At 32.4% G+C, this 14091-nt stretch overlaps 1 protein-coding gene across 2 annotated transcripts in view; it reads left to right on the top strand.

The window, feature by feature from the left end:
• Window positions 1-2868: 2868 nt before the first annotated feature.
• The window catches only part of LOC118192373 (parathyroid hormone/parathyroid hormone-related peptide receptor-like), a 193044-nt gene continuing 181821 nt past the window's right edge, over window positions 2869-14091 (top strand). For both annotated transcript variants that reach the window (XM_085813034.1, XM_085813033.1), the window contains exon 1: window positions 2869-3533. In XM_085813034.1, coding sequence (XP_085669160.1) covers window positions 3531-3533 — 3 coding nt within the window. In that variant the 5' untranslated portion in view covers window positions 2869-3530. The remainder of the gene's footprint in view (window positions 3534-14091) is intronic.

The following is a 14091-nucleotide window of genomic DNA, read 5'->3' as shown; positions in this document are numbered from 1 at the left end:
AAAAAATTGTGTTTATGGGAACGTTAATTCTTGCTTATTCATTGAAAACTCACATTCGAGATCCTGGACTAATAAACATTACCATGCTTATCTATGTATATAGCTTGGCATGAGATAAAAAAAATAAAGATTTAAATTAAAAAGAACTGCGTTTATTGCTTTTAAATTGTTCAATCTGTTATTCAGTAACAGATTGATTAAACTCGGAAGACAAATTGCGCACCTCCATGCTTTGTTGAATGGCAGAACTCTGAGAATTCACTTTGCGCAAGGGATGCGTAAAAGATAAATTATAGATTTCACGTTTCGCGCAGTGGCGGTACTTACTAATAGTTGTTTTTAGATTCTTTCCTTTCTTACGAATTCATCCGTCAGTTTCCAAGGATGTCCTTGTAAAAGTGATTAAGTAAAACAATACGCCTTCTTTGAGGTGTATTGTTTCATTTTCTCATTTTTAGGGGCAAAGGAGGGAGAAATACAGCTTTTAAAATATGTTTCCGATAAGCATTGAGATTTTGCAGTCCATAAGGATGAAATATTTCACACCCAGGAGCACGTTCGATAATGACATCGGCACCGCAGATCCTATGTTTTTGATCAGGGTTTTTTGAAGAATCGAGCTATTTGAGCATATTTAAGAATGCGTAAACAATACAATAAATGCTGCTTTAAGCTTTATAAAAAATATAAATGAATTAAAAAAGTTAAAAATATTAAAAGTTAGTAAGTTAAAAATATTTATAACCGGTTCCTAAGTTTTGAAGATCTCAGTTTTTTCTATTTGCGAATTTTTCAAGCCTGCAATAATCAGGTAAGTGACAATTCACCTAAATTAATTATAAAACTTTATCTCAAATCTTGGAAATGCCATTTTCTTTAATTTATTGCAGAATTCAGCCTCTAAAGGTTCGACTCGAAATTTATCAAAATTATATTTTCGTTTTGCTTGGCTTTTGAAGCTTTGCCCTTAACTGGAGTTCTGCTTATTATGGAAAAGCATCTAGAGGATATTTTCCTACTTGCTTATGTTTTTTATTACAATTTTCTGAAGATAAATGGCTTGTGTTCGTCTAACATCCGGGAGGGGGGGGAGCAGAAGATTAACTTCTTGAGAATTTCTGATTACATACAGTCTAATATCTCGAAGAATAATTTATCATTAACCACATTATTTGAATTTAAAGAATGTAAAATTATTAAAAATATATAAAAAAAAAAAAAAAAAAAGAAAACAAAAAAAGAAAACAATGAAAATCGGAAAGCTCTCAGATTTTACATTTGCCCAAAAGGGGCTTTTTTTTTAACGTTTTGTGTGTTACCTTTATTTACTAAATATCATGTTCTTCGAACTTAGACCATAAAATCCAGTTCAATAGCGACGATATCGCAAAATAATTTTAAAATGAGTCTATCTTTAGAATTTCCGATACACAGTCTCGCGAGCTGGAGATGAAAAGTTTTTTTACTCCCGTAGAGTGTTGCCATTGCTCACTTTTAAATCGTCGAGTTTGTTAATCAAAAATTCGTTAAAGTTTTACAAAATATGAAATTGATAATAAACGAATTCCACATTTGGGCTTCCAGATGCCCATAATTCGGGTGGAAATGTGTGTTATTCTAAATTTGAGGGCTCTAGGTACCGTTGTTTTATCAGAATGTGAGAAACATACATATATTTATGAAGATTCTTCATTATTTAATTTTTTTTAAATGTAATACAGGGCGATGATATTTGGTGGCAACAATTTGAAAAGTAAACCGACATTTATAGTGAAAAAACGCAAAATGCCAAAACGAAATTAATAATTTTTCTGGGCAAATTGCCCCTTTGGACTAAAACTGAATCACATGTTTCGAGTCGCTCTTTCAGTAAATACAAATCTACTGCTTCCAAATTAAATAAATAAATCTTTGTTTTTGAATAAATTAAAATTCAATTCAAAATTAATTTATATAATTTCAATTCTAAAATCTGCAGCTTCATTTCTACTTTCTCTTTCGGAACATAAAATGGTATGAACGAAAACATATCAAAATATTAAAAAAAAGAGTACGGTAGAATATACTGTTAGAAAAAAGAATGTATACAGCGGAATGTATACAGCAAATCATATGTTAGTACAAAATTTCCTAGTCCCCATTCGATTTCATTTTCAATCACACAATAATAATTAAAGAATTTAGATGCTTTAACTTCATTAGAACTTCATAAACGTATTTTATTTATCCCACTTGTGGTATAAAATAACAGTTAATGCAAAATGTTGTTAAGTATTACGCATAAAGTAACTTTTTATGTCATTCCTTTTCTTATGCTGTTAAGTAACGCACCTTTGTATGTAACAAAAATGAATGAATGAAATCTGTTGTTCATTGTCGATTGACAGAAACACGATCTCTTTTTTTGATTATTATTTGGGATAGAAAGGATTTTTATCATTAATTTAATGAACGATATCTTTACTAGAAGTTAATAATTTGAAGCATCGTAATAAAACACATGCATATCTTACAAGTGTGTGTGTATATTGTTAGCGTTTGTCGAAGAAGTGTGTGTAAATTCTTAAGAGTTTTTTCTTACAAGTTTGTAAACGATGTTTCGATTACTATACACTGTATTCTTCCGCTGCGCAGGATTTTCCATCGCTGAGTCTCATTTAAATTTTTTCAAAATCGCAGGTGTAAGAAAAGGCGATGAAATAATGCGAAAAATTATTTAATTACTCTGACCTGACCCCAAAACTTCCGAAAACCATCTGCTACCACCCAAGACGCCAAAATTGTCCACGAGCACCAACAGAGGCGCTGCGAATCAATCAGAAAACCGCGCTGTCCCAAAAAAGAGAATCAGTGCGTCGTTTAGAGGCCGAAGAGCGGTGATGCTTCGTCCTTCCCCCCTCCTTCGTGCGGGAGTAAAATTTAGCGCAAATGGTATCATCAAAGCTCTGTTAGCTTGTTGATAGCAAAAACTTTTAGAAGGAAGAAGATTTGCTGTCTATTCGATCGATTAACTGCTTCATGCAAAACAGAATTTTTTCAATTATGCCATTTAAGCAAAATTATGGGAGATATTTTTGTTTTCTAAAGTTTTCAGAAACTATAATATATGACAAACACAACTCAGAATTACGCTTTGAAACAAAATTTTTAATCACATCAGCAAAAAAATCAGATTAGCTGTCACTTTTGTGAAAATCTGACTTTAATTCTGAACTGAACTTTTCTAGTTTGATTTTGAGTTAATAAAAAAGTAATTATGCATTGTAGCCAACAATAAAACACAGCGTTTTCTAGAAGCGTTCAGACGGTACTTATTTAGAAGAACCTTTTTTATTTGATCATTAAATTCATCATATAAGATTATGGCTCTAGTCGAAAACATTTTTAATTAAGGAGAAAGAAAAAGAAGCTGAACTGACTGTCATTCCATTTTTTTTTTTTTCCAACTGAGAACTTCTTCCTAAGAAAGAAATGTTTCTTTTAAAGTTTTGTATTGTGTGAAAAATGAATTCTGAAGGAAGATCTGAACCATGGTAAGTCTTTCGTGAATTTCTCTTTGAATCAGCTGTTCAGTGATTTTGCTTGTAATTTTTTCTAGCAGAGTACAGTTTGACGTTTTCCCAAAATTTTGAACCGTTACATTACTTATAGGACCATGCATTTGTCAGCCACGTGACTTGTGCTACGAGATGTTGTCATCGTTAAATGTAAGATCTTAAATTTATTTCCCTTTTACATTGCAAATTGTTAAGAGTGTTGTCATTCGCTAAAGCATAAGATCTTTAATTTTAAAATTTTTAAGTTCTTAAGAAGCAGAGAAGTTAAACGATAATAAACGCTCTTCTTGATAAATGAAGTTTTCTTTTTCTGTAATTTATCTAGTTGATCTGAAATACATTTAATTTATAATGCATTAAACTTTTTATTTATATATTAGTAGTCAATGACGTCACAAATGTAGATTTTTATGAGCATTTGTGACGTTATCGCAAATTATAAAAGATGTTTCTAATGTATATTATTTAATATATGCAATGGAAACTAGAATATCCGTCATTCTTTTATCCGCCAGTTTCCATTATTCCGTCAGCCGTCGAAATGGTTATTAGTCTGTGATCAAGAGAATGAAAAATTCTAATTTAAAGTAAGCTGCATTATATAATAAGATATGAATATTCATGAAATTAGAAAATTACGATAAACACTAAAATAGTATTGTCAAAGAAAAAATATTGTAGTATCAAATAAAAGTACACAAGATTTTTTTTTTCTCTATTAGAAGCTCTTAGAAGCATCAAGTTCTGCGTAATCACGGGGTATCATGCTTTTTGCAAATAATTTACTAGATAATTTATAAAATTTTATGTACCAACAGGGTTCCCTTCTTCTGCTTTTTTATTTTAAATCTTTTTGCTACTGCAGTAAGCAAAAAGTGCAGTTCTAGGTTTTGTTTTAAATTAAGTTGCAGATTAAAGTACCTAGGAAACAGAGGACATTCCTCATTTTTAGTGTTATTGATAGAGATTTTATTTTAAATAAGTAATACATTTTTACTGTACACAATAAGCAAGCTAAATTGTTATGATCAACTTTCAGGTTTCTTTAATTTTATCATAATTTTTACGATGTGCTGTACCAAAATAAGCCTTTGTTAATATAGACTGTTTGTACCTAGTGATGGTGGTGGTGATGAAGGGGTCTTTATTTAAAGTAATCCATCTGGCCGTACATAGTGATGGTGGTGGTGGTAATGGATTTATTTATCCGTCTGTCGTTATCTAGTGATGGAGGTGGTGGTGGTGACAGGCTTATTATCCGTATGTTCATATCTAGTGATGGTCGTGATGGTGGATGGGTTATTATCTGTCTGTTTTTTTATTACTATCCGTCTGTCCGTACCTAGTGATGGTGGTGGTGGAGGCGGGTTGTTATCCATATACATCCATGGCGAAGGTTTTGAGGGTGATGGATAATTGGGCTTCCATTTCATGTGGCACATTAATTTATTTTAGCTTTTATCTTTTACTTTAGCATCTAAGTAACATTTTTCATCATTCTAAAAGTATCACTAGCATCAATCTAAGTAACCTTTTTCGTAGATGGTGAATTTTAACTGATGCAGTTCCAAGCTCATGCTCTTAACGAATCTTTATTCTATAATCCATATCTGCGCATGTAATATGGTGATGCAAAGTATGAAAAAATAATGAATAATGAAATAAGCTAACGTACTTAACAAAGGCAAATGATTCGTTTAAAATGACTTAATGAAATAAAGAACTGGTTTGAAAGAAGTAAGGGTATGACTAGATTTTTGAGTCACCGATTACAAGTTCTTCGTCGCCGTCTTTGTTAATCAGGTTTGGTTGAACGAAGCTCGACTAAGAGAAATTTCATTGTAATGTAAGAAGGAGAAAGATATTATAAGCAAACTAACTATAGTATAAACTGAATATAGTATATGCAGGTAGATTTTATTGTTATTAAGTATTGGGAAACAAGATCAAGGCTAATGACTTAGTGGTCAAATATCTGGCCTATGTATAAATAAATAAATAAACATTAGCTGCAACAAAATAACTACATATGAAAAGTTGTAACAAGTTTCTGTTCTTGCAAATCAAGTAGAGCTGCAAACAAAGGATTTTACGTAAAAAATTCTCGCATAAGTAGTTTTCCCCTCTAAATGGTTCTGAATTTTAAAGTTCTGAAACAAAACTAAAATAAAAAAGAAATAAACAAGGTGTACACTTTTTTTTGGGGGGGGGGCATATAAAGTTTCCACTTATCAGATATTCGTACCTAAGAAATCTAAGTCTGTGACAGCAGCGCAATTTTATTAAATTTTACTAGTAAATTAAATTTTAAAGATTGGTATAGAAAAGTTTCATTTAAAAAATACGCTTCCGAAGGTATAAAATTCTTTCAAGTTACAGGTATATTACCTCTGTACTACCGAGGGTGACTGAGGTGTTGCTAAACCTAGCTAACTTGTTAACGCCGCAGTTTAGAATTTCAAAAGGCTACAACCCGGGAGAGGGGATCCTCTAGAACTAATCTCTTGACAGGGTTCGGCTTCCCAAGATTTTGAGTGTCCCCTTGCCGCGCAGATATTATACGCTTATAAACGTGCATGCCTTCCCCGGGATTCAAACCCTGGTCTTTCGATACGGCAGTCAGCGTTGCTAACCACTATTCCATCTAGTCTGCTTTTTTAAGTTACAATCGAATAGAAGATTTCTTGCCAGCTGAATATCAGGCTATTGTTGTATGCTACAATCCGAATACTTTCTGCTCACGTGACCTGTAACAGGATGTTTGGAAAATTTCACGTGTTCGGTAAAAGAAATTCTTATAGAAAATTTTGGAAAGGGATATTTTGAAAAATGTCACTCAAATTTGAAGTTTGCATTTGGAAAATTTGTGATTTTGGAAAAATCATTTGCCTATTGTTATAACCTGTAAAACTTATACAACCATATTATATCAGGTGATGAACCCGAAATAAGATAACAGGTACAGGTAGAAGCCGGCGGTTTCACAATTGGTCGTATGGGTATGATCCCGCAGCACTAACTGTGCAGTTCCGCCCCAGTTTTGAGGGAGAACGCTTTGAAGGGCGGTCAGAGGGTCTCAAACCCCTTTTCCTCTACCACCAACGACTCGAGAGGATTTTCAGCTCGTCATGCATTTTGAGTGTGCCCTTGCAGCTCCGATACTATACGCCTACAAGTATCGATGCCTTCTCGGAGATTCGAAACCGGACTCATCGGTACGGCAGTCAGCTTCGCTAACCAATATATAGGCTGGGGGGCAAAATAAGATAAAATACAGTTCTTACAAACATGTTAATTTGTAATTTTTTGTTAAATTCAAATTTCATTCCTTGCAGCAATGGCGCAAAAGAATTATTTAAATTTAGTTTACTATATTCTTGTGAAACAATTTTGTTTGTACTTAGCAGCTTTTAGCGCTAATCTTGTTTGATTTCACTTTTTTCAAAATGTAACTACATTTTCAAGTTCTAATAGTTTGGTTTTCTTTAGTTTACCGGTTAAATAATTTTTTGCACTTAATTTTATTTTTTAAAAACTTTATTAAAAATTTTAACTTACAGTATCTTTTTTTAATAACTATAGTTCATTTTTAAATTTTCAAATTTTAGTGAATTAAACTAGCAATACCATTTATATTCCCAGTTAAAAAAATTTGGATTAATTTCTTAGAATATTATTTTTTTCATAGTTTTAGATACGTGTACTTAATTTACATACGCTCTTAGAATTTAAATGATATTGTAAATTAGTTCGCAGCAATAATTAATCTTTTATATTTGCAATTAAAATTTCATATTTAAATTTTGATTTTAAATTAACTTTAAATTAGCTTTATACGAATAGAAAATTTTTTATTAAATTCGTGTTAATTTGTATGTGTCCATACATCCGCGAAGCATTAAATCCTGCACACTAGAGCACAGTAAGTTACATGCAGTATCTTTAAGAAGTTCATTCTAAATCGAATTAGTTCTGCCAAAACTGAAAACATACTGTTGCATCGTGAACTTATTACAGATTATTGTGGAAATGCATAGCTGTTTCTTATTATGATGCTGATGGCATACAGTTGTTCACCAACTTTCTTACCGTTTTCAATAAGTTTTTCCTCACAATAAGTCATCCGGTTTAAAAAGTTTCTAACATCCTGGTCTTTAAAGAAAGAATATTTTAACAAGTTTCAACGATACATGTAAATAACAGAAGGTATTTTCTCCCTCCTTTCTGTATCTCTTCGTGCTGTAACGGTTAGCACATTCGGCGCGTATTCGAGAGGTCCAGGTTCTAGTCCTGGCGAGGGCATTGCTAATTTTTCATGTACTCTTACTTTAAAATAACCTAATGTCTCTACAGTGGCTCTCAAACTATAAGATGGTAAATAATGATTCTTCACCACCAGGATTTGGCAACTGGATCCCCTAATCCCAAATCTCCCTTTAGAAGGGGGAGTATATAAGGTATTTTCTCTCTCCTTTCTGCATGCTTTCGAGGTGTAACGGTTAGCACACTCAGTGCGTATTCGAAAGGTCCGAGGCTCGAATCTCGGCGAGGGATTGCTCATTTTTCACGTCTCCACATCAAATTAACCTAATGTCTCTACATGTGTACCAAAATTTGTTCGTTAAAAATTAGAATTCTTGTGCTGAAATATTTTGCTGCTAATTAAAATTTAGTCAAATATCTCGATGTTATTATCATCAGTAGACAAATTCTGAAAGAGCTTAGTGACTGTTTTGAGGTCAGATATTTTCAACACTTAACAGTTGCATAACAATCAACACAAGGCCGCTGAGACTGTTTATGTCGTATAATTGCAAACAAATTAAACAGTGATTGTTATTGAATTAAAAATGAAATTTGATTGAATGCATTTTAGTGAATAATGAGTGCGTATGTAAACGAACTGAATGTGCATCTGCAAGGCCAAAAGCAATTCATATATAATGTTTAAAAGAATGATAGCATTTGAAGTTCCATTAAAATTGCGGCAGGTTGAGATTTAGAGAGGAAAAAAAAAACTCACCCTTGATCTTTACTTGCAGAAAGAAAAATTTCCAGCAATTAACAAACTTTCTTGACTTGTGACATTCAGCCAAATAGATAAGACAAATGGATTCTGGTTGCTCTATCCGTGCTTGAAACCAGATTAACAGATTGGCTGCATACGTTTTCTTCATTTTCCTATATGTAACATGAATACGAGCCAATTTTTCTTAGAATGTCTTCCACGAAGGCATCTCTTCCCTTAAACAAATATCACTTGTGTGTTTGTCCATATTAAACAATTATACTCGTATAACTTTATTCATGATAAGCAGGCATATTTGTGAACGAATTTTATCCCACGTGCAGATTATGAAAGTTAAAACACGAAAAAATGTTCAGATGATCATCTTGAATACATTCTTTGCAGTTGCTACCACGTCCATCAATCAAACATATTGTAAAATAGGAAGAGAAGCACGCACACGCAAAAAATCAAAGTCAGGAAAATCCGCAACCTTATTTTGGTTATGGCGCTCTTAAAGTTTATTGTTCAGAATCTATGTTTTCTAGTGAACTAACTCAGTTATTTGAAATCGGTTGCCAATGGCAGGATTTTCTCCCACGGTCATTGATAAACCTTTTAAAAATGTTTCTTCTCGCCATCAAAGACATTCCTTTCTTAGGAATAACATTTACAACCTGGTCATCATTCAATTTAATCCTTCTATCAGTTATAAAGTTATACGGATTCATCAGAAGTTCAGTTTTCAGATCATTTTTTCTCCTATAAATAAAATTCATAATTCGTTTCTTAAAGATTCCCTTTCTGATTCTTGGGAAATTTATAGAATAGCTTGCCGTGTGATTGGAGAAGTATCAGCCAAATTAGAACAACGTTGAAATTTCGCGTCAGGCAACACGGATCTTATACCCAAAAAGGAGAAAAAAACAAATCGTCAACATTAGTGATAATTGAAAACTTAATTTTAACTTTGGTTCTGCTAAACCTATCCTCAGAGCTTTTTATGTTGATGAATTGTATTTCTCTGAAGCTTTTTACAACCACAAAAACTAATTTTCTTTGGCTGATAACATTAATTCCAATCCAATACTTCCTAATATTTTTAGAATTTTAATATCTTAGTTTTTCACATTTCGTTATTATTTCCTTCGATAGGTGGCGATATCGTTGCTTTACTGATTGTTTTAAGTTATCTTCCTCAAGGTCCATACAAAGAAACGGACCTTGATCTTCCTAACTCCAACGTAGCTCTACGCAGGATGGGAGCTTCGGCCCGGGCGCATGCTCTTCTTGATACGTTCACATTATTTAGTACCTCTGCCTCTTCTTTTTTCATTCAAGATCACTCGCTACGTGTACCACAATACGAACTTTCTTCGCCATGTTCGTTGTGGAACTACCTTAGATTACATGAAATTACTGCTTTTACAGAAGAAATCCTGTATAATAACTCCTGTATCACCATTTTTGCAAAATGTTTGGCTCCAGAAGAAAATTGACCTGAATCTGATCGTTTTCCTATTCCATAGAGTTTTAATTACAATGTTCGCCGAAATAAGGTTACTGCTGTACCTAATTTTGAACAAATAAATTCTGCTTTTTAATATTATAGCAAAGCATATTAGGATGTCTGGCTAAGATCTGGCTATCTGTCTGGATGTTTCCTTGGAAGATTTTCTGAGGGAATTTCATTCGAAACCGGATACAGTTGCATTGATGTTAAAAATAGACTCAGTATTTCCATTAAATAATTCATGCTGATTCCTTTTTTTCCAATAACTATCTTTTGGATTTAAAAGAATTTTATCAGCCGCGACAGTAAGATCTTCTGATCTAATATCGAATTCTGTATGTAGCCCTTGGCATATATTTATTGGTTTGTGCAACCTTTGAAGCATTTTTGTTGAATCATGCCGTCTAAATGTTTTGAAAAAACGCTAATGTTAGAAATAAAGGCAATAACTGATAATTCAGAGTTAAAGTAATAACATGTAAAACTAATAATCAGTAATTTAAAGTTCTTGATAATTTCGTTTATTGCTTATTTCCTCGACGTTCATGAAAATTTTTGAGTTCAAAAAGAGTCAGAAGAATTATTTTCTGACCAACAATAAGCATTAATGAAATGAAGTTGGATATAAGAAACCAAGCAGTCATAAATCTTTTGTTTTATAGCCTTTTTATATCCATCGTTTCGCCGTGTTTGCCCGAACATAAAAGGTTGTTTTTCCCCCTAAAATGCCCATCTAAATAGGATATCCTTCTCATATGATATTCAGAAAAATTATTATTTAATATTTATGATAAAAGGAAAGATATTTATTTAATTTTATCTCAAATTACCGTACAGTAAACTTCGCCGCTTCTGGATAAGAAATTTTTTTCGAATAATTGAATATATATTTCTCAAACTTACCTGTTTATGTTTTGAGCTGCCATTTGTAAAAATTCAACATACGAAGTACGTTCGTCGTGTTTCTAGATCTATTGTCCATAATTAAATAAATAATATCGAAATCTCATCGAATTGTTTAAAAGTAAAACATCCACATAATATCTTACATTTCAGGAAGAAAAGTTAGATATTTAAAAAAAAAATAAAATTACCAATACATAACACATATAAGTTGCAAATTTTTTAGTGTGATGTCATCCTACTTCGAACGTCTGCCTGCTTACAAGATTGTTCCCAGAATTTTAAAAGTTCCCTGTGTACATATTGAAGCTTCATTAACATTATGTGTCGACAGAGATGAATAATGAATATTTCTTGGCAAATATATGAAAATATGCAGTCCTTCCTCAACTTCCTTGCACGTAACGTTTTTGCTCTGCGTGTTCTGTTCATCTTCTTTCAACCCCCTTTTCTTCATCATCTGCTTCATTTCCCAGTACATTTCGATCATTTCGTCATGACCTTGAAAGAGTGGAACAGAACTGTATACAACCATATAAGTCTGCTATTCCTTTTCAGTAACACGAACCTAACACAACCTTAAATCCAAGATGTCGGATATGATTAAAACCAAGAGAATCTTCGTTACTCGATTCGTCATCTATGAACATAAATTCGAGCTAATAGCCATGTATAGAATTGCTCTTTACAATTTAAGTAAATATGAGGTGTTTCAAAAGTGAATTGTTTCTGAAGATCATGGACACTCCCATGAAAATTCACACATCGACGAGTAAAAAAAGGTCGTTTGTTCATCTTTATATTCCGAAAAACCTCCTTAATTCTTTTGTTGGATAATTCTTTTTAAGTTGGGAGTAGAAATATAAAACAACTATTTTCCACATTATTAAATTGTTGTTCCACAGTGTTGTTCTTCAGACTGTTAGCTCATGACACTTTTTTATCACACATGCTTAAGTTTTGGATTTAAATTTAGACCTTCAAATATGATATTAATGTTAATATTCCCAGTTCAACAGGTGCCAGTAATAAAGATTTTATTGCATCTAAGGGTTTGAATTATTATCGTTCTCTTAAAACTGCGTTGTATCTCCTTCACTTTTTAAAAGCATTTTAGTCCAAAAGGGCTGTTAGTCTGAAACATGATTTTTTACCGATTCACTTTAAATGTCGTCCACTGTAAATGCGTTGTTTCACTTTTCATTCCACTCTGTTGCCATTTGGTAACATGTAAGATATTTACCTTTCAAATTTAATTTGTCTGTTATTGATTAACAAAAGCTACTTAAAGCAATAGATGCAGTTCTTAAGAGTATTATTTTTTTACTGTTTGATCTGATTGATTAAAATGAAAATGCATTTAATTCACGATATATCTAATTAAATATTAAATATTTTTAGAGAATCACATTGCATATTTTTTCACTTTTTAAAGATACAGACGATATGCAATATTCTCATATTACTCTAAACGTACGAATATTCATCATGTTATAAGGTATTTCTCCCACTTTCCTAGCGTCCTTCGGGGTGTAGTGGTTCTACACGCTGGGCCGGTATTCCAGAGGTCCGTGGTTCGATTCCCGGCGAAGGCGGTTGCATATTTTTCATCTTTTCTACTTAAAAAAAAATCTTAATGTTTCTACAAGTGGCGCCAGAACTAAAAGGGTTGTGGATGATGATTCTCCCCACCCAGGATTTGGCGACTAGGTCCCCTAAAACCCTAATCGCCCTTTAAAAAAGGGAGTATATAAGGTATTTCTACTACTTCCTAGCGTCCTTCGTGGTGTAGTGGTTCTGCACGCTGAGCCGGTATTCCAGCGGTCCGTGGTTCGATTCCCGGCTAAGGCGGTTGCATATTTTTCATCTTTTCTGCTTCCAATTAATCTAATGACTCTACAATGTGTGTTCCGTTATTTCACTGGAGCAATTTCTATTGATAATCTCTGCTCATAAACCATAATAAATTTTTAAAAAGAGCCCCTTTGAGTGATCTTTAAAATCTGAACGCTTTCAGGTTTTTTTAAATATATATATAAACTATTTAAAACAAAGATGCAGCAAATCTGTTGCTAAATAGGGGCAGGAGACTATTTTGAAGCCAAATACGTTATGTATAGCAAAAGAACTATTTTTTACTATTTACGTTGATGATAGAAATGTTTAGAAACATTATCAGCGGGATTTATTATAGACTATAATTAAGTTATATCAAAAATATTATAAGCAATTCATCGATTTTGACTAACTTATGTTGTTGGAATTACCTCAATTAAAATAAATTTATATGATTTCATATAAATTACAGTTTGAATTTATTTGTAAATTAAATGTATTTCAAGTTAAAGTAATTAGATGGATTATTAAAGATAAAATAAAGATTTAAATCAGTAAGACGTGTTAAGTGTTGTTTTCCCCTTCAGATTATTGAGTTTCACCAGCAATATAGCTATAGTTTGAATGATAAAACAGAGATTTTATGTTAGGTTCAATGTTAACATTCCAAAAGCTGGGAGATAAATTAGAAATCTTAAGCTTTGGCAATAGCAGCACTGAACAGATCAAATGGATCACACATATCTATAATATCAAGTATCTGAATATTGTAGAAATCATCAAGAAATAACGACGAAGCAGTCCCAGACGTCGACTCCTCATCGTGGGAAGACTCCTCTAAGGGATGAGTGACATCAAAAAGTAAAGTTGTCCTATATTCAGACTAAGTTATAGTCCGAAAACTTTAATGTTTTCAGATTTTCATCTATAAATGCATCTGTACTAGATACATAAAAGCAAGATTAAAATATCTTTTGTTAATTAAAATAATACTGCAGATTTTGCCAAAAATTATTAAGCAAATTGTAAAATAAAACACAGATTGTAAATTAAATTAAATACGCAGAATAAAATATTATAAATAAAAATTGTAAATTAAATACGCAGAATCACTAGATTTATCAAAGCAGGAAACATAAAATATTGTCAGTGCCGTCGCTAAGATTCGAACGTTGGACCTTCCGATTTCTTACCGGACGCACATACCAATTACAGCAAGAAAGGACGTGGAAAGAAGGGAAAAAAACACTATATTTTCCCCTAAATTTTTATGA

Source organism: Stegodyphus dumicola, chromosome 3 (genome assembly GCF_044657685.1).
Source record: "Stegodyphus dumicola isolate Sdum_Otavi_A_Nest chromosome 3, ASM4465768v1".
Taxonomy (NCBI): Eukaryota; Metazoa; Arthropoda; class Arachnida; order Araneae; family Eresidae; genus Stegodyphus; species Stegodyphus dumicola.
This window is presented reverse-complemented; position numbering and strand designations above follow the sequence as displayed.